At 35.0% G+C, this 25,822-nt stretch overlaps 1 protein-coding gene across 2 annotated transcripts; it reads right to left on the bottom strand.

The window, feature by feature from the left end:
* Positions 1-1,076: 1,076 nt before the first annotated feature.
* On the bottom strand, positions 1,077-25,814 carry LOC126807663 (cyclin-dependent kinase 13). Of its 2 annotated transcripts, none has more exons than XM_050532408.2 (10): positions 24,632-25,811; positions 14,283-15,062; positions 13,557-13,715; positions 11,562-11,698; positions 10,929-11,099; positions 9,227-9,416; positions 7,230-7,391; positions 5,239-5,433; positions 4,329-4,460; positions 1,077-3,497 (listed from the first exon to the last, which is right to left on the bottom strand). In XM_050532408.2, exons 1-10 carry the CDS (start codon positions 25,375-25,377, stop codon positions 2,480-2,482), a joined length of 3,690 nt encoding a protein of 1,229 aa, XP_050388365.1. In that variant the 5' UTR covers positions 25,378-25,811; the 3' UTR covers positions 1,077-2,479. The 2 variants fall into 2 exon arrangements, with proteins under 2 accessions (XP_050388365.1, XP_050388366.1); XM_050532409.2 differs by having other exon boundaries at positions 3,365-3,678; positions 24,632-25,814.
* Between the last annotated feature and the right edge of the window lie 8 nt (positions 25,815-25,822).

The following is a 25,822-nucleotide window of genomic DNA, read 5'->3' as shown; positions in this document are numbered from 1 at the left end:
GTAGCAATAGTTTCTGCTTTTCTTGTCTGAATTAAATAAAGATAAAGCTGATCATTATCTACAATATGGAGATCGCTGAAAAATTAACCAAACCTTAAAATACTTCTTCAAAATTTATTTTAGTTTTCTAAACCAGAGAAAACAAAAGCTAAATAAAACGCAGACTAGAAGTGAAAAGAAATTGAAGAGCAAGTTTGAATTAAAATTTAAAGCTGTAGACATACAATTGAACGACAGTATATGAGTTAATATTATATACATCTAAATCTCCATTATACAGGTCATTTAACCATGTGGTCTCGAACCAGTCATTACACAGAAGAAGCTGACAAGCTGACTTTGAATATATTAGATAATACCCCAAATAAAAGGCTTGATGCATCATTTAGAGCTATAGGAATCCTCTGCTAACTATAATAGTGTGAACTGTGAAAGATTAATCTCTAATAGGAATATAAGTCCAAAATTCTGTTCAGTATTAACAAAGCTATGATAAATCGAAATTTCATTGATCTATGCTGGTCAAGTGTAACAAAACGGCACCATCTTTTACTGGTAACAGAGTTTAAATTGTATGGAATCCAACCTGGGAGATTATCTTGCATTCATATTTTGTTTTCTTAATTATAATCAATCTGAATTTTAATGTGCATTAATATTTTAGGCAGAATGCAAATGATGCAGCAAGTCTTAATGTAACAGTAACCAAGTTTAAAGTCTCAGATGTTCTTTTTATATGTTGTTAGAAATACACCAACCTGTGATTTAACTGAACTCATGTTTTGGTTTGATGGAGCGCACTTTGATTCATCTATGAAAACCACGATTGAGCATGATAGAGATTAAATCACTACTCCGGATATCATAATTCTGTAAAATTCTTATGTGATTTTCCTGAAAGCAATCTTTCCGAATCCTTTTAAATCCCATATACACATGGGCCACAAGAGAATAATAAATATGGTGTTATTGCTTAATTTGCTTTTAAATTTAAAAGTATCAAAGCATTTTGTACTCGAGCTTACCAATCATCAGCAGAGTTTCTGTAATTGCTGGTTGGAGACCACTAATGAAGATTTATTATCTATTATACAGCTTTTTAATGAATATAACATTCTTTTTTTTTTTTTGCAGAACAGAAAATAATAAGAATAGTATAGTACATGCAGACAATTCTATATCATACAATCTGCAAACTGAAAACATGGTTCACAGTTTTTATTTCACCATAATTCCATAATATACATTTAAATACATCTACATGTAAACCAATAAAATATAATTTAATCTAGGAATAACAACCTGTTTACCATCGTACCATCAGTTTTACATGTATAATTTTATATACATAAAAAAATAGATCAGAAATATACAACTGTACCTACTTTATCTACAAGCTAAGCCAAAATATTACAAATTATAATAATAATAATAAAATCAATCAAGTTGTAAAGATGTCAAACTTGTCATCCATTATACAGAATCATAATATATATTTACATTTATAACCCTTACATAAACATCTACCTCACCAGGATATCAAATTAAATTATACACATAAAACGTGTTGTTCTTTATTCAATGCACAAATACATGCATTAAATGTCTTTCTCAGAAATACCAAAGGCTCTAGGTTTCAGAAAAACTTGTCTGCTTTAATACGAAAGCTTTAATATGAAAGCAAAGTATAGCAAGCTAAATATCTTGTTGTTAGGGTTGCTCTATTTTTCGTTTTGAGGTAACAAAAGTATAATGCTACTAAACGTTTCAAATTGAAACTGTTAATCATATTGTCACCGAACTACCTTAGTTCATAAGCTATGCAGAAATCATCCAGGAAACCAATTTTCTATAATACACCCAAATTGATCACTGATGATGATGTTGCCTGTACTATATATCTAATCAAAGCTTACTATATATATACAAACACAACACAGTTTATATGGAAATACAATCACTGGTTTATAAGTATAGCACGACGTTTCGACAAGTATTCTCTTATCGTTATCAAGCACAAAAAATACTTGTCGAAACGTCGTGCTATACTTATAAACCAGTGATTGTATTTCCATATAAACTGTGTTGTTTTTTTAGTGTGTTCAATCGCCAAATGCCACTCAAGGATTATATATATATACTGACTGATATGTCATAACAACGATAAATAGCAAAATAATTTATCTCACCAAGACATTCAAAATGCTCATTATAATGATCATGGTGTGGAATATAGAATAATATAACAGATAAAATACATGGCTGTTCTTGCAATACTAAATTTGGAAATGCCCCAAGAACCGATACTATTTCCATTCTCAAAATATGCACATTATTGACACAGAATTTGATGGCAATGATACAGAATTGAAGCCCGAGTTATCTTAAATTTTATAGATATTTCAATCTTAAATGCACACTTGTTAGATTTATCAAACTAATTAACAGATAAAAAATATCATAAATTTGGATATTTTGTCTATCTCCAACTTTGACTTCTACCACGTGATCCTCCCCCATATCCACCTCGAGGATTACCACCTGCTCCACCATAACCACCAGAGTAACCTCCCCTTGGTTTTCCCCTTCCACTGCCTCCATATTGGTCAAAATAACTCTGTACCTTTGCTCGTAATGGAACAGGTTCCCCACCTCCTTGTGGTTGACCGTGGCGTCCACCATACTTCATTCCATCACCTGAATCATCCGAAGAATAGCTCTTCTGGGGAGGACCTGGAGCCTTTCTGTCTGGTGGCTGGCTAATGGTGGCTGGTTTGGTAGCTGCTGGGTAGTCAGAGAATTGTTGTCCACTGTGAGACAATCTTGAATCACTTCCTTCACTGTATTGTCTATCCACTGAACGTTGAGTGGCAATACCAGCAGCTCCTGCACTTCCACCTGATAAAAGTTGCATCAATGCAGCTTTAACACCAGCATTTTTATCAACTGGTGGTGCTGATTGGTCAGTAAAAGCCTTCGTTTGACCAAATCCATTCCCATTACCAGCACTTGAATAATTTCCATTTGAACCATAATTTCCATATCCCGTACTTTCACTTTGTTTAGTCTGTGGAGCACTACTTGCCAACATTTGATTTTTAAGATTATCCAGTAGCTGAGATGTTGTTGGATCGATATTCACATCCAGTCTTTTTGCTATTTGAGCTACACTTAAAGATGTCTGACCCTCCAATAGAGGCATCAGTTGAGCCAGTTGATTTTTCACAAGAGAAGAGTTCACATCTTGCATTGCCATGTCTGTATTAACATTTCCTAGTTTATTTTTAAAATCCACACTAGAGACAGATGATGCTTTTTCATAATGTCCAACTCTGTCGCCCGTTTGTGCTGGAAATGTCTTAGTTTGTTGCCCTGGAGGAGCTGAGCCTCGCAAAGGACTTTTTGAAAAACTGTCGTCACCCCTTTTTAATGCTTCTCTCATCAACTTTTTTCGATTTTTACACCAAAGTTCATGACAATCTTGATCCTTCGGCAAGCTTTAAGAAATAGAAAATAATTGTTTAATACTTTTGAGTGATTAAAGTATGAACTAAAGTAGGAGCTACTCCTCGTAAGGGACTCTTAGTAAAACTGTCATCACCCCTTTTTAATGCTTCTCTCATCAACTTTTTTCGATTTTTACACCAAAGTTCATGACAATCTTGATCTTTCGGCAAGCTTTAAGAAACAGAAAATCATTGTTTAATACTATTGTGTCAATGTCATTAATGTTAGCCCCAGAAAACAGCATAGCTGAATATCTTTACAAAAAAATATTGGCCAATACTGGTTTAAAACAAAAAATTTAAATACTTTTGTGAATGTGATAAGCTTGACCCTAAAGTTGTCCAAAATGTTAAAGGTCAGCATAAATTCCATTCATATGCCAAATGCCCACATAGCCAGCAGCCACAACTGCATTGCAATCACAACAAGAAAACATAATATTAACAATTTTGTAGTTATTAACTTTTATAACAATGACAATTTTTTTTATTTATAGTTTTTTACATTGTAGGGTGTTTTTCATGAAAAACATAATATATTAGAATCAATTAGACCGTTATAATAGCAGCCACAATAAAAACTGGCTTTAAGATTAGCTATATTTATATCTATATATATGATATCGTTGATGGGTTATGCACTGAAGGGTGACATGAACAAAAACTAAGATCTTTTGAAATCCATAAAAACGCTGTAATAGTAACCAAAGCTAAAAACTGGCTTTTAAGTCAAGTTAAGTTAAACTGACTTATAAGTTGTTATATCATAAAGAATATACAAACAATGTAGTAAAAGGCAACATTATCAACAATATTACTTACTCTGGAGGTGGGATACGATCAGGGTTAACATCACGTAACCATGGACTAGCCAGTCCCTCTACAGCTGTACATCTTTTTGATGGGTCCAAATCTAACATACGATCCATCAAATCTAATGCTGATTTCGGCATACTGTAATTTCAATAGATTATCAAAAACAAGAACATATATATTTGTGTGAGAAACGAAAAAAAATAAAATAACAGGAGCGGAAACTTGTTCAAAATAAAATCAATCTTAGCACAGGCCATATAAAATTCAAATCCTGTAGAATTAAAACACTGTGTTTCGAACAATGTTCAAGTAAGAAAACATTTTGTTGTATAATATATGTTTGTGAATGTTGTTTGTTTGAGATGTCCAAAGTGTTGACTCCCTAAAAATACACAAAAACAAATTGGTTGTCAAAATAAAACAATTGTAAATATCACTATACTTACCTGTTTATAAATATTAAATAATCCAAACAATTGCACTAATATATATATATATAAATAAATATAAACAATATGCTGCAAATCAAACACATATAAACAATTTACATGATAAATTCAAGAGGCACGATGTACAATCAATTTGGTATTTAATTGAGACAGGGGTATATAGTCTTCCTTTGATGCAGATATTTATCCAGAGGTAAAAAAGGTATATGACTGAAACTAGCTACGTAAAAATTGTACCTATCTTAAAAATTGGTAAGATATATTTTTCAAACGCTACAAATAACTATAGGAAGAAAAAGCACCAAAAACACACTGGTACCAAATCAGAAGTGAGTTTTGAAACGAACAGTATATCTACACAAACATCTAGGAAAAACTGGCCGATTTGGGAAGAATATATAACCCCGAACCGAGAGGGAAAGATAAAGTATTAATACAACAAAAGATAAAACAACCGGTATACTTACAACGAGAACTCCTCCCGTAGTCGACGTCGATATTGGCGTTTAGGCTTAAATGTGTGAAACAAGGGTAGTTTGATAACATCCGGCCAGTTAGCTGGACAAGGTGAGCCACATGTTTTACTGATTAATTCCAGTTGAGGAAACTCCTGGTTAGCTTGGAAGATGGGTTTTCTCGTAAATAATTCTCCCAAGATACACCTGTAAATAGAGGTAATACTACTTCAATGGGATCTGTCCGTTATTTCAATGTTTCCACAGCCTAATTTAAGATCCAACCATGTGACCAAATTCTTAACAATATTTGAATAAATATTGTTTAAAGGTGCATTCCCACGAAAGTATGTATAGGTCAGGTCTTTCTAATAAAAGTATGGCAAAGTTGGTTTAGAAAGGTAGAGCCAATTCCCTGAAAACCTCCCATGGTGTCTGCACGTGACAAAAATCTTTGGTATGTGTTGATTGAATGGCTAGTGGTTGTGTGAACAGTGAGAGACTTGGACAACAGACTTTGCGATTAAACGATGGATAAAGATGTAACCAAGAATAATCCAATAATTTACTTAGTCTTGAATAATTTAGGTAAATTGACAGTGAGTAACAACAAATACAGGCTAAAAATGAACCCCCTGTCAGTCAAGTCCCATGATAATCAAGACTGCCTAAAATAGATTTTTACGACTTGTCATTCAAATGTTTTGATAGAGATATGAAGACTTTGGGTAGATAAATTGCTTTGATTGTTTTTAGTTTAATTATATCATCAAATCACAAATTGTACAGCAGGAAGGCATCTTTAAACCAACATTACTTACAATTGTTTACTGCATGCATTCCTTTTGCTCATTGTCTATATGTTTGCAACTAATTATAGCCTATTTATATAATTTAACATCACATTCACAATCTTTAAGGCCACTGATCATTATTTGCTGGTTTCTGAATCCTGTCAAAACCACAATAATGTGAAAAGTGGAATCTCAATCCATGGTTCATTTCCGATCAGTACATGTATTTACAAAGATGCGATAAAATAAAATTTCTGACATTCATCATCCTCTACAGACAATATAAAGAAAATGAAATGGGGTTTAACATCCTATAGTTCTGCTCCGAAAGGGCTAATTCCAACTGCCTAGACATCTTTTACGTGCACGACAATGTGTACACAGGACCTCGTTTTTTCGTACCATCCGAATGACTAGACAGTTGTCCTTGTCAGGCCCTCCGTCCTGCACCGCTGACAAGGTGAAACCACGTGGGAAAATCCTGATGAACTAAAGTGAAGGAAAAATCATTTGATGGGCCTCTTTTTAATTTCAATGACTCCAAACCAGAAGATCATCAACGATTGATATTTTGATTTTTTTTTTCTTGTTAAATTATCAATTAAAAGAACATTTTAGCATGGATTATGCTGCCATAAATGAGATATTGTCCGAAATACGCAAATGATGATAGGCAAAAGGGGATTTAACCCCCACTAGACATAAACTAGGTCATTTCGGGACTAACATATGGTTCAATTTATTTCACTAACTCAATGACTGACCTTATGATTTAACGCCACCCCCACCTCTAATCAAATATTTACATGAAATTTCTTAAACAATATTCACTACAATATAATCTTATGACACTGACATTTAAACTATTTGCTGCATGCATTACTTTAATATTTTTAAATAAGAATAAACCTACTGTAAGAAAAACTAAGAGTAGAGAAGTCTATCTTATTTAATTTTTTTTTTTTTTGGGGGGGGGGGGGCCAAACTTCTTGAGTAAACCGAAGGACCCAAAGAAAATCCCCAAGGTAGTACAGGCAACCCTACTCCTCGTCACGTACAAGCAGTGAATTGAAACCATGCCACTCAACTAAATGACAGACCTTTAGTACGATCCAACACACGCGCATTAAACATTTGGCAAACCAAAACAATGCATTTAAGTTGTCTGAAATTGCTTTCTTTACTAATTTGACAATGATATAAACCAACCCTAGACTCCAGACATCAATAGCAGGACCGTATCTTTCCTCTCCTAGTAGAAGTTCTGGTGGTCGGTACCATAATGTTATAACTTTATTAGTATATAGACGATCTTTATCTTCAGCATTATAATACCTAGCTAATCCTAAATCTGCCAATTTAATTTGACCTCTGAAAAAAAAAAAATCGAGAAAAAGCATTTATTTTATACATTTAACTAATTAGAAAGGACACAAATTATAGTAAATTGTCTAAGAGGTGATACAATCTATATGGATCATTTTGACGGAAATTTTAATGTTGAAAGTAAAGTCCAAAGATTTAAATCAGTGATGAGCATATACTGACTAATCATTAATATTATAAACAAATATCTAGTGATCACAAAGTTTTGTAACTTCTAATCAACTCAATGAGCTTAGTAAGCATTTACAACGTTAAGTAACTGACAACACTAAGTATAACAATACCAATTTTAAGAATTGACTCAGTACTAGGTTTAGAAATTGACTTGACACCAAGTTTAGTAATTGACACAACAGTAAGTCTATAAATTATTTCAGCACTAATTTTAGTAACTGAAATGAAATTGGGCTAATGAAGACAGAGTTTAGTAATTGACTCAGCACTAAGCCTGGAAACTATCTTAGTTTAGTAACCTACATGTACTTGGCACAAGGTTTAGTAATTGACCCACCATTAAGTTTATTAATTGACCAACCATTAAGTTTAGTAACTGACCCACCATTAAGTTTAGAAACTGACTCAACACTCAGTGTAGAAATTAACTAACACTGAGTTTAGTAATTGATTCAACACGACGTTTAGCAATTGATTCAACACTAAGTTTAGAAAGTGACTCAACACTAAGCTTAGTGACTAACGATCAACCCAAATAGTGTGGTTGAGTAATCCACTCATCATACACATAACTGACTCAACATTACATTAAGTTAGTGATATCGATTCCTCACAATGTCTAGTCACTGATAATTGACAAGTTTACTGATAATTGATTCATCGCATGAGTAATCAACAAACCAACGAATAATCAATAATCCAATCATATTCCAATTCATATTAAGCTTGGTAAAACAGTGTTCGGTCCGGACTGCAGTGCCAGTTTAGAAGCGAGATTTCTCTCCCCTCACAGGCAAAAAACACTGGATTTATTATATTGATTTTAGAAATCGATAATCAAGTCATCATTAAGTTTCGTAATCTATACCGAGAATATAAGTGGAAGGTCAATCAAAAGGGAAAGAAAGTCCTGATAGAGAAATTGCATTCAGTCTATTGAAAAATTAAAAAACTTTGCACTTCATGAAAGTTCATATCATTGCTTTGGGTAGGTATTGCTTAATTTATTATATTACTTAGAAGTTCAAGAAATGCTTAGTTTTGTACAGAAAATAATTTGATAAATATATTGGAAGTTTTTTTTATTTTTGTTGATGTATATTGTGTGAAAAAAGCAATTTAAGATCATTCTAAAAATGTTCCAATCTAAATATACACAAGACAGAGTCACACTATTTTCAAATAGCAAAATTTAATTTTTTTTTTTTTGTAGAGCCTGTCATCCGAGCTATCTGGTACATGTACGTACTCCTTTTAAAGATGCATTGTGTAAGATTTAGATTAAAAGCTGGCCGTTCTAGCTATAACAGTTCAAAAATAGACAATGCAAAATGAATATATTGAAAATTGCATTCAAATTGCTTTATTCTGAGCTAAATTATTCGAGACTTGGTCACGATTCGCCATTTTTAAATCAAATTAATAAATGACGGCCATCTTTTAATCCGTTTATATCTCCGCCATCCAGTGGTCTAGAGAGTTGTTTATAGGCTTGTGGATAAATGTCTAAATAACAGTCTATATAACATTTGAGTCTAAAATTAAACACTTGCAGTAGGCAGATTTAGCTCTCACATAAGGCATCTTTAAATTTTGTATTCATAATCAAAAGGTATTTCTAGGTAATATGTAAAAGTATGACTCACTTATTGTTGAGTAGAATGTTGGAGCACTTGATGTCTCGATGTAAAAAGTTCATAGAGTGACAGTAATGTAATCCATCCAATAACTGTTTCATGAATGAAGCTATATTCTCTTCTCTAAATGCAACAAAACCTGATTCCAATAATCCCATTAAATCGTGATCCATATACTCAAATACTAAATAAAATGCACCTGAAATAAAAGAGTGAAAAAAATCGTCAACGTCAATCTAGAGATTCTTGTATTTATATATCATGGTAATGATTAGGGTTTTTTTTATAAAAAAAACCCACAGCAACGAGAAGGTTTCATTAATGTAAACCACAGCAACGAGAAGGTTTCATTAATGTAAGCTAGAGAGAATCCTAGTTTCACTTATTTACACAGTCTCGAAAGATTGTAAGATAGTAAAAGCTATGATACACTTTATACAAAACATTTCAACTTGACTAACAGCTTTGTTTTGTTCCCCGTCTCTTGGCTTTTTACCTAAACAAGATTGCATTTGATCAATGATATTGAAGAGCACAAGTATCATGTGACATTCAAAATGATGACTCCCATTAAACATACTAAATCGAAGAAAATTCTTATTGAAGGACTGTACTTTTATAACTTGGGCAATTTTCCTGAATCTACAGTGGACTCTTGTCACTTCCGACATCTGAATACTATGGCATTCTGTGAAATCCGTTATCATTTTCGTGTCCCGATTTATTTTCTTATTACTTTAACCAAAATAGTTTTGAGTAGTCCAAATTATGACATCAATAAGCGGTCCCGTCACACGATTTGCGTTCAATTAATATTGGATAATTCGGCCTTGAATCAGTGGGTGTTAACTGATAAGCAATAACCAATCAATTATCTGTGAGCATAAAACTCTTGTAAGAGAGCACTTGGTATTTGATTTGAGTTTCTCACCTCAAATACAGCGACATTATATATAAATTGCTGAGATAAAAAACCACTCTCGTTATAATTGTGTGTTCATAATGTCTGATCGTACAGAATGTTAATCAGCTAAAATTGACTCTTATTCAATAAAACACATGTACTCTGTCAACCATATTTATTTCACACTAACCCGGACTCCTTCAGTGAAGAGTTCCACTTCCGGTATAAACAAAGTGAAAGTAAAGTGATAAAGGTAAAATGAAAGTATAATTATAAAAAGGTGAAATAAAGAACATTAAGTGTTATCATATTTTAAGTTCTGGGTATTCGAGGGTGCATTATAATAAAACTTCCGGTATTCAAAGGTAAAATAATACTTCCGGTATTCGAAGGTACAATAATACTTCCGGTATTTGAAGGTACAATAATACTTCCGGTATTGAAGCAATTGAGGAATCGGTCAGGCTGTGTAATCCGGCATATTGTATCGATCCCGTACGATGTCCGAATTGACAGAGTCCACCGTAATTTAATTCTAAAATAATGTGATTTTTCTTTGATTTTATTACCCATTCACAATGTTATTTGGTTGTGTCTTGTATACGGTTACTGTTTCTAATTTACAGATGGTACACTATAAACAAGAAACATTGACTACATCAATTTGTCTCGACTGTTTAGCCAAGCTGATTAGTCTATTTCTTTACACATTTTCCTCCTTAAAATGGCACCAAAATCGTTGTTGTCCCTGAACGAGATGCCTTGTTACACCACTGTTGTATGAACAATAAGATTGTTTTTACTTACCTTTGTCTTTTTTAAAGTCCATGGCATCTTGTTTATCAGTAACTATTTCTTTTAGATTTACAATATTTGGATGATTCAGTTGACGTAGTATTTTTATTTCTCTGACAGCTGTTATAGGAAAACCCTCTTTCTCATTTTCAAGACGTACTTTCTTCAAGGCAACATAATCATCTGAAAGAATAATGACACGGAATGAATGGCATTTGATCAACAAGTTTCTCGGTTAGCATGATACTAACTCACTAACTATGTGGTCACAGACTCGATCCCTGTACTGGTCAAGAACATTCCTCATGATTATTTAACTTGGTTCCCCCATTGTCAGTGATTCAGTCATTAAAGGTCCTGACAGTTAGAAATCAAAAGAAGACCAGATCGTAGCACACTGAATTCTATTTTTTCATTCATTTTTTAAAACCCAGATTAATAAGACAGTTTTTTCAAATGACAATTTTAAGTAATGTTTGATTCTATTGATAAGACTGTGTTACCAGTCAATTTCACCTGCCAGTCAGTGAAGACTGGTAAATACAAGCCAACAAAACACCTTGAACTTATGACATATAGATGGCAATCATTAGCACAATAGCTTCCCACCTGACAACACAACTTATTGTAAAGAAAATACCTTACCAGTATATGTATCTCTAGCTTTATAAACTTGACCATAAGTTCCTTCTCCTATAATCTCTAATATCTTAAATACGTCCACACTTCTCTCACCCCAATCTCCCTTACCCTTATCATTATATCGTCTCAATAAACACATCCTGTAAACAAATAAATATAATCAATAAACACATCCTACAGACAAATAAATATAATTAAAGATGCATTATGTAAGAGCAAAATCTGCCTGTTGCATGTCTTTTTGGAAGTGTTCTATAAATTATTAGGCTTAATCTTGTCAAAACTTCGAACAACCCTAAATTTGCTCATAATAAAGTAATGACTGACTGAAATTTTCAATATACTGTAGAATCTGTATGAGCAGCCACTCCTATTCAGCGACATCTCCTTGTAAGCGGTCACGATAAATTCCCCCCGTAGAAATTCTGTTGTTTCATCTCTTTATTCAACGGTCACTCCTCTAACGCGGCCAGCGGTCACTATTTTACAAATAAATTCAACAAAACATCGCCCATTCAACGGCCATTGTTGAATGATACCATCTTGTCGTTCTTTGTAACACCCCCGCTAATCCCGTGAGTAGTAGTTAATTAACTGGATCCCCACTGATCAGGTAAAAAGAAATGTAAAAATAACAATCAACCCGGGATTATCTGTTAATTAATCTTTTGTTTTATTAAACGACTAACCTGATCATTGTTTTCACGCGTAACGACACATTATTTGATACTGATTGAATAAAATAAAAGTACCGAGTTTTGTCACGATCATCTAGTATCTCTTTATTGTTAAACAGACGTTTTAGCGCGTCCTATAATATTACATACAGAGTTACACCCCCTGTAAATAGTGATAAAATTAGCGATGTTTTTTTGTTCATGTGCTTTTTTGATAAAATAAAATGAATTCATCGATTTTCTTCACAAAAATGGATAAATAGTATCGAATGCATCACAATGGTAGACAGTAGTATTGAAGGTTGGTACAAAATGACAAGTTTACAGAAGTTATGTCCGAGATTTGAGTAAAGAATTTTCGTTCGGCGCAAGATTCAGCGACGGTCAAATTTACCGCTTCCAATGCATTTAAGCGTAATATTTAATTTATGTCAGCACAAAAAGCACAAAGATTTTATTAAGAGGCCACTCCCCTTAAGCGGTCAGTTGTGAAAATTCCCTTGGGTGGCTGCTTAATGCAGATTCTACTGTATTGATTTTTTAATATCTATTTTGTAGAAAGAATGGCAAACTTTTATGAAATGTTACACTAAGCGAAGCGTACATAAACAATGTTTCATTAAATGAGTTCAACTCCATCTAAACCATCCTCGTCAAGTTGCGCCCATGAATGGTTGCTTGCAGTCACAAAAAATCACTTCCCAGGAATGGTTGCTTGCAGTCACAAAAAATCACTTCCCAGGAAGTAGAAGAGAATGTGAGTGGCAGGTAGGCTCTGTGTGTAAGTTTGAAAATAAGGCATCTGTCATAGACACTGTACAGCACAAATTTGGGCTTTGTCAGACCCCCCCCCCCTTCCCCTGGTGCCTGTTATTTTCCTTTGTTTTTAGTGATTCTAGTTTGACACAAAGTTCAAAATGTCAAACATGTCCAAGATAAGAATACCAAATTAAATGATTCATCTAATAGATAAATGTTGTAGATAAATAAACTAAACGTTGACTGATACATGCCTTTCCGAAAAGTTAACAATTTGTCTAATAAATAAACGCTGTAGATAATTAAACAGGTCGTTGATTAATACATGCCTCTCGGGGGAAATTTACACGATCAATATTCAACCAAACTATAGTACCAACTACACAATTTTTGGAGTTAACAAACGATTTTTAACGGTTATCAAACGATAACTTGAAAGTACACCATATGTATACTTTTTCAGCTTAAAAATGCCAAAGTACAAGGTACCAGATCTACAGTGTATGATATTCACAATATTTTGTTCATTTCATCTTAAAATAATACTGAAGTTGTACTCTACCTAGGACGTTTGATTTTTGGTTGATCTTTCTTATCACTATCCAAATCTTGAATATATTCTTGTTCATCATCAAACTCTGGATCATCAACATTAGGAGGCATTGGTAGATCAGTTATTCTTCGCCTTCGTGGAGATGGTTCTCTTGATCTAGAACGATCACTAAAAATATAATTAAAGCAAAATTAATACGTTATTTTAAAATATATTTCTTTTTATACCTGGAAATATTTGTTGACAGGATGACTTCATCAAACCACTATAAGAAAACAAAAAAATGAACATGGTCAATTTACCTTCTTTGGGCAACAAAACAGAACAATATTTATTTGCTTAAAAAAGATGCGATTATACCTTTTCGATACAATTCCCATACTATAAATTAGTGTACTCCCATCAGTAATATACATGTTCTAGTGTATTGCTCTGTATAGTTATTAAATACCTCTACAGAATTAGGATTATACAAACTCTTATGCTTCCTTTCTGTTTTGCTCTCACAATTACGAACTACTAAATAATCAATTGAGTACATCTTAGCAAGGACTAAGCCACGAAAAAAATAGAAAGCATCCAAAAAATGAAAATAACACATTAAATATATAAAAAATCCCTGCTATTTGAGTTTCACATCTGCAATTGCCTTCCAAGGTATACTTTGGCTAATCATTAGGGTCACCCATTCCACCAAGCTCAACCCCACCTCCCACAAATAAAATTATATATTACCTATATGGACTAGAGCTGCTTTCAGGAGTAACTTGTGGTAAAGGTAGAGGTTTTCTAGCAGGTGGAGACCGTCTTATATCTTCGTTACTATCAGGTCTAACATTAACTTGGCGGTCTACTTTTCTCTCTTCATATTCATTCCTTCTATCATTACTTCTATCATCATTTCTCCTTTCCTCATTTCTCCGCTCATCAATTCGTCTATCCTCAAGGTGTCGTTCTTCAATCCGTCTCTCCTCCAACCGCCTATCCTCTATCCGTCTCTCCTCCAACCGCCTATCCTCCAATCGCCTCTCCTCTGTCCGCCTATCCTCTATCCGCCTTTCTTCTATCCGTCTGTCCTCTATTCGCCTTTCCTCGATGACACGTTCTTGGCTATTATTGTTTTGCACTTGAACACTAATCCTCTCTTTTATAGTCTCTTTCACCAGAATGCGTGGTGGAGAAGGGGAGATAACTATTGGATCACGAGATGAATGTTTATCATTAACAGTTTCTTTGTAGGGCCGTTTATTATCTTGTAAACGATCATTGCGTAAGGCGCGTGCTCGTTTATGTTTGCTGATTTCTGCTGCCAAACTCGATGCATATTTGACAGTTGATTGACTTATCGAAGAGTTTCTATTAGTCGCTGATCTTCGAGCCGGTTCTGGAGAAGGACTCTGTGAGATTGAATAACGACTGGAATGTGGATACTTGTTGCGAGATCTGGAACGACTTCTACGATTGGAATATTTCTCTCTATTTACAGGTGATTCATATCGATTTCTGTTCCTTTTACTGTGGAAAGAAAAAAAGAAATTCAGTATCAGTCAACTTTTCTAGAATAAAATCACATCGAAGAGAGAGAGAAATGGGGTTTAACGTCCACTCGACACAAACTAGGTCATTTCGAGACTAACAATTGGTTTAATTTTTTTATTTCAATAATTCGCTTGCGCGTAGGGGTCTTTAGCAGTGGGAGGAAACCGGAGGACCCGGAGAAAACCCACGAGGTTAGACAGGCAACCCTACTCCTTGTCACGTACAACCGGGGATTCGAAACTCCGCCAGTTGACTCAATGACAGACCGTATGATACAGCGCGCGTGTGCTAATCATTCGGCCACCCCACCCCCCCAATCACATCGAAGAGGATCAGTCCGGGACCTCATAAAGGATATTTGACAGGGAACAAAACGTACGCACACACACAGCTAATTTCGGTCAAGCAGCCCACAAGGGTCGTCACATATCATTGCTTATACCCTCTCTCCACATCAAAGGAAAATATATGTAGCTTTAAATAGCCTATTTGTAATCATTCTTAGCATGCGGCTGGTACATGTACGTGTAGCTTAGACTACATCATCGTCTGATTTCTGGTGTCATAGCAGAAAGGACTGATAAAAATGGTCGATGGGTGAGTAGTGAATAAATAATATACATGAACTCTTTTTTATATAATCTTCCTTCGATAGGTTATACACATGGAAGAGACTCCTAGCTGTTAGAAAAATTTGGGTGAAAACTTCTAAACTAGCTTATGTCTCAGCCAATCAATCTTTTGAATCTTACTGTTTATCGTAGTGAATATGGTTAATTTTGGTGCAAAACCTGCACATTGTATTCCATAAGTCTACTGTCTGAATAACAAACAGTACTGTATGATAATACACGCAATCTTAAATCCCTTTTGATGGACGATTAGGCTATCAATGTAATTTTAAAATACATTCTAATAAAGATAATCGATGTCTAGACTCCTGTTCACAAATGTTTCGCTTTCAGCTGTTGAATAAACCAAGAAATAATTTATTCGGGAATATTTCTGCTGATGCGTGAATTAAAAAGCCAACAGTGAGGCCGATGTCCCTCGCCAAAGTCCCAAAATAGATGACACATATTAATCGCAGTTATTTTTTTCAAAAGTATCGAGCAATCAAACTGATCATCAACTATATCAGATAGAATCAAAGATATCTTGTCCCAAAGCATCGACCAATGAAACTACTTAGCTCGAAATGTTAATCATTGAACTCAGTCAAGACATTCACTCAATGAACATCTACATCAAGTTTTAACATTCTACCTCAATTAGAAGCAGGGTTGTTATGTTCCAAAGTGATAACCAATCAAACTGCTTATCGCTCCTTAGCCTAAGCAGAAAATTCTCATCATCGAACTTAGTCATGGTAATGATATTATTAATGAATCTATAAAAGAGTTTCATAGCTCTCACTTAATTATAACCAAAGTTATCATGTTCCAAAGCATCAACCAATCAGATTTCTTATCTCTGCTCACCGTAAGCAGACAATGTTCATCAACATACTCCATCAAGGCATTCACCTAATGAACGCTTGCACCAAGTTTGAACATTCAACCTCAATTAGGAGAGTTATTGTGTTCCAATGTCTCAACCATTCAAATTGCTCATTATCGAACTTAGTCAAGGTATTGATGTAATGAAACTATACACCAAGTTTCATCACTCTCACTTAATTAGAACTAAAGTTATCATGTCCCAAAGCATCAACCAATTAAATTGCTTATCTCTGCTTATCGTATGGAGAAAATGTTCATCTTCTAACTCCATCAGGGCATTGACCTAATAAACACCTACACTAAGTTTAAACATTCTAGTTCAATTAGAAGGAGAGTTATTATGTCCCAAAAAGTGTGATGGACAGAGTGACAGACGAACCCATTATAATAATGTCCTGCTTTTTTCAAAATGCGGGGGACAAATATGGAAATTATCAATAAGTGGTGACCATTTTGTCATAATTTTTGTGGTAACCATAAATATCCAAAATGAATTAAGAAAAATGTGACATGGCAACCAGAAAATACTTTTCTATTTCGGTGAAACCCATACAGCATGAGAAAAAGAGAGAGAGGGAGATCTTATGATGCAACGCGCATTTTTGCCATTATCTATTATTTTAATCATAACATTTCTACTCGTGTTTCCTTTTAAATTGAAATGTATTGCGACCAGTTTTGGCCTATTGTGTCTAATATCTGCATAGTGTGCTTATTTGTAAATTCTAGACTACGTAGATAGGGATTGCCTACTGTGTTAACCTTTATAAATTACAATAGTTGCTGTCCTTAGGGTATAAGGAATAAGTATACTAAGTTCCAAGATAATCCATTCAGAATTTTTGCCTTCAGACGCTAAACACAAAAAAAGGGCGTGGCCTGCCCCTGGGGTTCGGACGTGCACCCAAATTAATAGTTGGTGCCGTTAGGCTATAACGAATACAAGTTTGAAGATGATCAATTCAGAATTGCAGCCAGTATACGATAAACACAAATATTGGGGGTGGCTGTGCCCCTATCAGTCGGGACATGCACCAAAATCAATAGTTTCCGTCCTCAGACTATAAGGAATACTTATATCAAGTTTGAAAACGATTCATTAAAAATTGTCGCCAGTAAGCAACACACATGGTTTCACAGGAAAAATGGGTGTGGCTCAGCCCCGGGGAGTCAGGTATTCACAAAAAAAGAATAGGGATCATCCTTAAGGTATAAGGAATAGGTATGCCAAGTTTTAAAAGGATCTGTTAAGAATTCCGGCCTGAAGGGGACACAAAGACACACACAAAAATTGGACGTGACTCTGTCCCAGACTCCCAGATGGTCGGCATGCTCCAAAAATAATGGAGGTCATCCTTAGGGTATCAGGAATAAGTATGAAAAGTTTTCAAGACGATTCATAAAGAATTACGTCCTGTAGTCGACACACAAACACAAAATGGGCTTGGCTCTGCCCCTGGGGGATGGGCATGCACCAAAACCATTAGGGTGGATCTTTAGGGTATATTATGCAAAGTTTCAAGACAATCTATTAAGAACTGCACCCTGTAAGCGACCAACACATCCCGGGGCTACAGCATAACAGTCCACATCATGAATGTGGACTATAAAACGTATGTCCCTTCTGTTGGTCTGTTGGATGGAGATAATTATGTCATACCTCTCTGCAATGTGAATGAGTACAGATAGTCTAATATCTATTTTCCATTGTAAAAGTATGTCTTTGCCGTTATAACTTAATGATAAATGGAAAAGACTGATTGTAACAGGATAGACAAAACAAAAGGTATCTTGTTAAATAGGCATTGCATAATCATTTTTTTTTTATGGTGTTTAAATGGTTTTCAAACATTTATTAAGAAGACAAGCCAACACTGGCCTCTCTAGACCAATTGATTGTTCTGATTAGACTGGTTTCAAATTGATCGTATTGAATATAAATGTTAACCAGATATTGCTGATAATTTACTTTAACAGCCGATGTGAACAAAGCTTAAGAAGTTCACAGGAAATGACGAACAACAGACTATACATGTACATCCAGCTGTTAGAGGGAAAATATTAAAGAAATACAGAGTGATGCATTAGGCTAGAACAGAAATGCAGTTGGCAAAAATAAGACCCAACACTGCGCAAATGAATAACCATACTCTACTGCAAATGTCAAGAAAAATGAAATCTGGTTTAGGAAATGTAAAGTTTTATCTAGAAGATGTTAATAGCATTCAATCTAGTGGAAAGAGAGAAACAAAAACCTAAAAAGAAGGTCAAGATGCAAAAGAGATATCTCACCGATACCTTAAACTTGTTCAAGAAATACAAATCTCAAAACAGTAGTCATAATTTGTCATAAACTTTGATTTCCATTTACCCATTTGAATCTTGTCAGTGTAAGTTGCGATGCTAACATTGAAAAGGACTGAAACCCCATAGGTACTCCTGGCTTTCTAAAAACTGATACCAGTAATTTAAACAATAGTGTATCTGATGTTGTGTGTTCAAAAACAAACTATAAATGTATGTTCGGATTATATGGAAAAGTTGAATGACTATTCTATGGCGACCAAGACAAATAATTTGAATGATGAGGTCTTGTATGAATAATGGCAGACCACTCATATTAACATCTTTAAGTTCTGAAATTCAAGAAAGATATGGGTCAGCAGTCAGCTGATGCCTCGCCAGTATCGAATTCAACATCAATATGCCGAGATAAAAGGGATAAAAATAAAGCAGCCTTAAAAGCCAGATGAGTGCATCCTTCATGTGGGCTACAGTGAGAATTACTGCTGTAAAGCAGTACAAGAGGTACATGTACATTGTACAGGCTATGCACTTTGGTGACAGAAAGGAGTTCTTCACACAACTCTCCATGGAGAAACTATTATTGCACGGGGAGTGAAGATGGTCGACATTCTCCTGCAGCAATTTGGGCCAATCTGCATCCAGTATTGTTGGACTTGAAATCAGTGGGAATTAAGATAATTAATTTTGTGTTTGATTGACCAACTACTCAGTACAGAAATACAAAGAATATTCTGTATTTTTTTCTACTAGTACAAGACTTCCATACAAAAAATATTATTTAGAGTTAGAGATGCTTTTCTAGAACTTGTTTGGGTCCTCACATGGTGAAGGACCAGATAGAACAGTACATGCAGCAAAGATATTATGACTTTGAGCATTGACACACATTGATATTCAACAATAGGTTATCTCTTCTTCTGATATGGATGATATTGAATGCCTGTATCATGAGTCTATACATGTATATGTACCAGTACATCTACTATCAAGGGAACGATGCAAATTCATCAAATGACATAAACAGTTTATGGAACAGTTGTAGCACTGAAAGCTTTTTTGTTATTGTCAATACAAGGTCATGAAGGTACATGTACAGGGCTGCCGACAACCAGTATCGACAACCAGTATATTTTGTCCGTTGCTAATCAAAAATAAAAATCTAACGTTTTTGATTCGCAGTAACTGCGAATCATTAATATGCCTGTCATTTTGGATATTGACACAAAGATTTATCCACATTTCTCAACACTTTCAACGTGTATAAAATATCAAATAAATTTTATAAACAAAACGGAATTCTCCGTGTGACATTTTCTTCTCGAACTACCCAGACTCAATTCATTATACTATATAATACAGGGACATAACTCTATGAATTGGGACTATTAAACCGGAAAAAATAGGGAATCAAGTACATGTAGTACCACTCACGTTGCGAGACATGTCAATTTCGAGTAATTATATCAGTATTCAATTTGAAAAAAAATACATTCAGTGTATCCACCACGTATTGTAAATAAAATATAAAAAATAAATATGTGTAAACGTATTGTAAAATGAGAAATCAAAGTAAGAATTCCCGTAAACTATTATTGTTTATATCGCGTGCGTCTAGTTAATCGAGATTATTCGTAAAATACTGTGTGCTTCCGATTGAACAAAAATAATAACACACAATAAAAAGCAGACGAAATTGTTTTTTAATGAAGAAATAAGAAGCCACTGCCAAGAATTGGCTTCAGACATAAGGCCTAACCAAAAGTCTACATTCATTCAGAAATGTTCACAGCTACCTGTAGAAGTGCTAAAATTCTAAAAAAATCTTAAGAATGAAATCTAATCATTTGTTATCAATTAAAATTAAAATAATCTTATTTAGGTGTTTTATGTTGAAACTGAAAAACTGCTAATCAAATTTGGCAAAATTGGACTTTTTGATTAGCACTGCTGCTATTGTGCTAATCATCTGTGAAAAATTACCGTCATGTACATGTATCTCATGATAAAATATGTTCCTGCCACAAGCCAGAACATTTTTGAGTTCGAAATTCCATCTGCCAAACTTTCTGATTAACATTCATGAAAAGAATTACAATGCAATATATTCTTAAAAAAAAAACAGAACATAACTTTCTATATTTGGCATCCAGTTAAACAGCAAGAAAAAGTTGTGTGTGTGCCCTCTCAATGGGGCTTAACGTTGGCTTCCACTAAGGTGATATCACAAAGAAATGAAATGAAATGGGGTTTAACGTCCTTGCCAAGGCCAACCGTCCTGCACCACTGACATGGAGAAACCACGTCCAAAAATCCTGATAACTTGCTCAGGTAATGCAGGGATCGAATACAAAATTTGGATAGTCGAATACTAAAATATGGCCAGAGTTTCAACACTAGGTAAAAGTTGAGCAAGATCTATGAAATAATGAATGGAATGGGTTTTAACGTCCTACTCCAAACTGGGCTAATGCAGACGAGCATACGCCATACAGTGACCTATGCTTATATCGAATTCCAACTGTCAAGGGATCTTTTACGTGCATGCCATACACAGGACCTCAGTTTTTTGTCCCATCCAAACAACTAGATAGCTGTGCTTGTCAGGCCCTGTCCTGCATCACTGACAAGGGGGAACCATCCCAGAAAATCTGGATGCACTTTCTTGGCCAATGCAGGGATTGAGCATTCGACCTCCAGGATAGTGAGCCAGCGTCTTACCAACTTAGCCACCGTGACCTCGTCAACCAAGATCAGTCCATTCTTACCAGCCTGGACTTCTTCTCGAGTTATAAATCTTTATCACCCAATAACAACGTATTCTACTGTAGATATTGCTTGTGTGATAACTTTCATCATCTACTGAGCGATATCTCCTTCAGAAATCTCGCTTTACATGAATTTGATTGGTCAATTAAAAAGGAACTACTTTTTGGATCCAGTAATATTGTCGGAGGAAAGTTCTCAATTACTATAAACGTGTTGCCTTCGTAGTGGCTTTGACCTTAGAGGAAACAGAAGGTCAATATAGAGGACTTTAAATCTACATGTATACTTTAAACTAAAGGGTGGGGTGATAAATAAGAACTCCTACTTGTCTTTTTTACATCCAAAAAAGACATGTAGTAGATTCTCTACAGTGACAATTTCATTAAAAATTCATAATTACTTTTCAAAATTTGTCTTTACGCCAATTACGGTTAATGTTACATTTTTTGTGAAAAAAGCTGACATACCAGGAGAGGATTGAATAGATTTGGGTCCTCGGATCAACTAGTTTCCCTGGTCTCCTAAGAATGAGAATGTGAAACTACATGTAGCATGATTCACTATTCACGCACAGTCGCACTACACTTCTTCTAGACCATGTTTCTCCTCGATTTTAGGTCATTATATTTTTCAGTGGACAATAAGGTGAATTTTATCCATTTTGAAAAAATATGGCAATTTTTTTCTCTACTCTTTGCCCTCTGACCATGTCCGACGGCCCTGTTTGCCCCTGTACATGTATACTGTATCACTGATCACTATACTTGTAATATTCTTTATCTTTACTTTAACTTAAAGGGGCATTAAGGGAGATTAGATCAAGAACTGACAGATTTCGCTATAACAGCTAAAAAATAGATAATGTAAAGAGAATACATGTATGCTGAAAATGTCAGTCAAATTGCTCCACTCTGAACCAAGATATTAGCGAATGAATTTTAGGCCTAGCCTCGGGCTCGATCATCATTACTAAAGTCGTACGATAAAATACAAAGTCTTGATTATCCATTTTGACTTAAAATCATTCATCACAAAATGTATTAAAATCCAGTAAATATCACAGCCTAGCGATGGCATCACGAGTTGATTATGGTCTGAATAAGTTAATTGATATCTAATAAATAATTTAGATAACATTTCAGACCTAAAGAACGACCTGCAATAGGCAGATTTAGCTCTTGCATAATGTATGTTAATTTATTGTGAATAATCACACCATAATTGCATTTTATAAATTAAAGATATTCATGGCCCTTAAAATTTGTCGCTGCTTTTGTTCTGCAATTGTGTTAAAAAAAACCTCAAAATCATCCCACCCTACCGTAGCAGATGGAGGGACTAAAATTATGTTAAGCCTTTTTTTATTGCCAAGAAGTAAATACTACTCGCGGAGAACGCCGGTGTTAGGTAAAATTGACAATCGGAATCGTTTTATAATGGAAAAGATATGTTGACATAATTACATACGTACTTGCCGTATTTAAACGATTTATGAAGCTTTTCCGGTGAGTTTTAAGAGTCGATGGGGCAGGTTGACAGCCATCCCAAAAGGCGTGTGGCACATTCTTAGCGGGTATGGAGTGTCTCCCCATACAAAAATTACAAAGCCAAAAATGTATTTTCCTGCTATTCCAGGAAATAGCCGTGTGGTTTGCAACCAAACTCCCACGTTATGATCATAACTTATGATGCCAGCCTGAATTCCAGATTTTGGAAAAGCACCCCGTCGGGAGGCAAGGAAGGCTTCTCCGAGACAATTTAGAAAATTAAGACTGCCTCAATGCTTTATAAAAAAAATATATCGGACACTATATTTTGCTGACTAAAGAATCAAATTTTTTTTTCCACTCTAAGCTACCTGTTTTCCCAAAAAATTGATGAAACAAATAATGATTGATGCCTGTAAAATTTCTCACAAATGTTTGTTAGAGTATTATTAATCAGTAAAGTTGTTATGAGTTATTCTATCGAAACAAATCTAGGCCGATGTCCCATTTTATTTTGACCTTGCCAATCTTCCATTTATAAACTGTAGTGGCTACATACATGTAATCTATAGGCCTACCGCCCTACACATTACTGTGAAAGCATGCAGAGATTACTAAGCCTTAAAATACAGTACATTGGAATGATAAAAGTCATAGTAATATGAAACTTTTGGGGTACGGATAATCATTTTACTGTAGTTTACAAACATGTACGGTATGAAATTCATGTTTAATGAGACTCCCATTTTTGTGTTATAGGTTTTAATCTTAAATACCTGACCCTAACCCTAAGAGAAAGTAGGAAGTTCCATGTGGACACAATACGGACGGCTAACCGCTAGTTTTTCGGTGTAAAAGTGATGGAAATAGAAAAGGGAGACGGATCAAACATGATTGTCGAAATTAATACGAAACTATGCAGGAATATATTTCATCCAAATTTGTAATAAAAGGTTCTGTGCTAAATACATACAACCAAATTACACCATTCTCTGTGAACAGTTGATAAATTGACGGACAGCTACATGTATGTACAGTGTAGCCTTTATTAGTTTCATTGATCAAATTAAATGTCAAATTTTTGAAGCATGACATCGTATATAAATTCCATGGCAACATTTGTTTTATTTGGTAAGATACCTCTGAATATAATAAGTGTGACCGTCGTTGGGGTTGAACCACGATAATATTACAAATTTCTGATTCCCTGACAGACCGCACTACCGATATTTGGTTGTTTTATTTTTTGCGGTTGTCCCAGAACGCCAGGCTAGCAATTTTGCAAACCCTGGCTGGAGTTTATTGACATTTACCACACAAACATACAATGTAGAAGCTTCGACAGATATTATACTATAGCATTAACACTATCAACAGCTATTCAAAAGTTGCAACCGGCACACCACTTTTCCGTAAGCTTACATACATCACAAAAAAAACACACAATTTTGACATTTTCTGTTTTGTTGACTGTATATCTTACCTATTGCCTAAACTTGGACTTCTCCCTCGCTCACGTCTTTTAACATGTAAAGGACTTCGCGACCGAGAGCGATATCGTTTACTATTACGTGGTGGACTGGGAGATAATGCACGAGGGCCTGAACTGTATGCCTTTGGTAAATCGGCATACGCCCTGGGTGGTTCAGCTGGCATCCTTGAATTAGAGGACGAATATTGTTTTTCTATTTCTGGCGAATACTGTCTTCTTTTACTAGATTTCTGTCTTTTCGAAGTTATGTCATTTCTGTATGGACTAGGATCGCGTACATTAGGTGAATTACTTAAACTTCTCGCATTCGCATAGCTCCTAATTAAAGTGGCTGGTGAAATGCTGCGCCGATTTTTGTTTTTTCCACCCACACGACTAGGCCCGGTTCGACCGGGTGGCGACCGAACAGGTTCACGTTGAATAACTTTGTCTGCGATATCAGAATCACTACTGATATCATCATAAGCCTGCACAAGAGATTTTCCGGGGTTATCCGCGTTCGGTCTCTCTCGTTCTCTTGATCGTGTCTTGTGACCCTTCTGTTTCTTTGATTTTCTTCTTCGACTCGATACATGTGATCCATCGCGAGAACTTTCTCTTGGCACTTGAACATCTTGTGGCTGTCCTGATCCAGGAATTAAATGGGCATAGGATCTGGCATCAAACTCATCCCCATAAAAAGTGTGTTCTGATTCTCTTTTCCTGCTCGACGAATTTGAGTGGCGATGCTTTGGCATAATTTATGACTAAGCAAACAGTAAACAAACTGTCTGCTCAACAAACACTTCTCAGAAGTGATCAATCAATTGATTACCACAGGAGCAAACTCTGCCATGTATTTTTTTTGTAAACCGTTGCACTGTCGTTTTATCAAACTATCGCCGTGTCTAGCCATTACTGCATTAGTTATTGCTGTTTGCCACATCAACCAGACGAACAAAAATACTTCCCGTTAGCCAAAGTAAGCCAGGTTATGACATTAGATCCGATGTTAACATCACAAATAAATATCCTTTTACAACATATGAAGTTGTTTCTTCTGGATTGCACATTAAACAAGAGATTTTAAATAGATTAAATCACAATATTTTACTTTCAGATAGCCATTTCCACCGCTAACATCGCACAGTCAATGGCTTCCGGTAAAATATTTCATGACATAAACCTGTGACGTAGTACACA

The sequence above is a fragment of the Patella vulgata genome, chromosome 9 (genome assembly GCF_932274485.2).
Source record: "Patella vulgata chromosome 9, xgPatVulg1.2, whole genome shotgun sequence".
Lineage (NCBI taxonomy): Eukaryota > Metazoa > Mollusca > Gastropoda > Patellidae > Patella > Patella vulgata.
The sequence above is the reverse complement of the archived record's forward strand: the minus strand, read 5'-3'. Positions and strand labels throughout refer to the sequence as shown.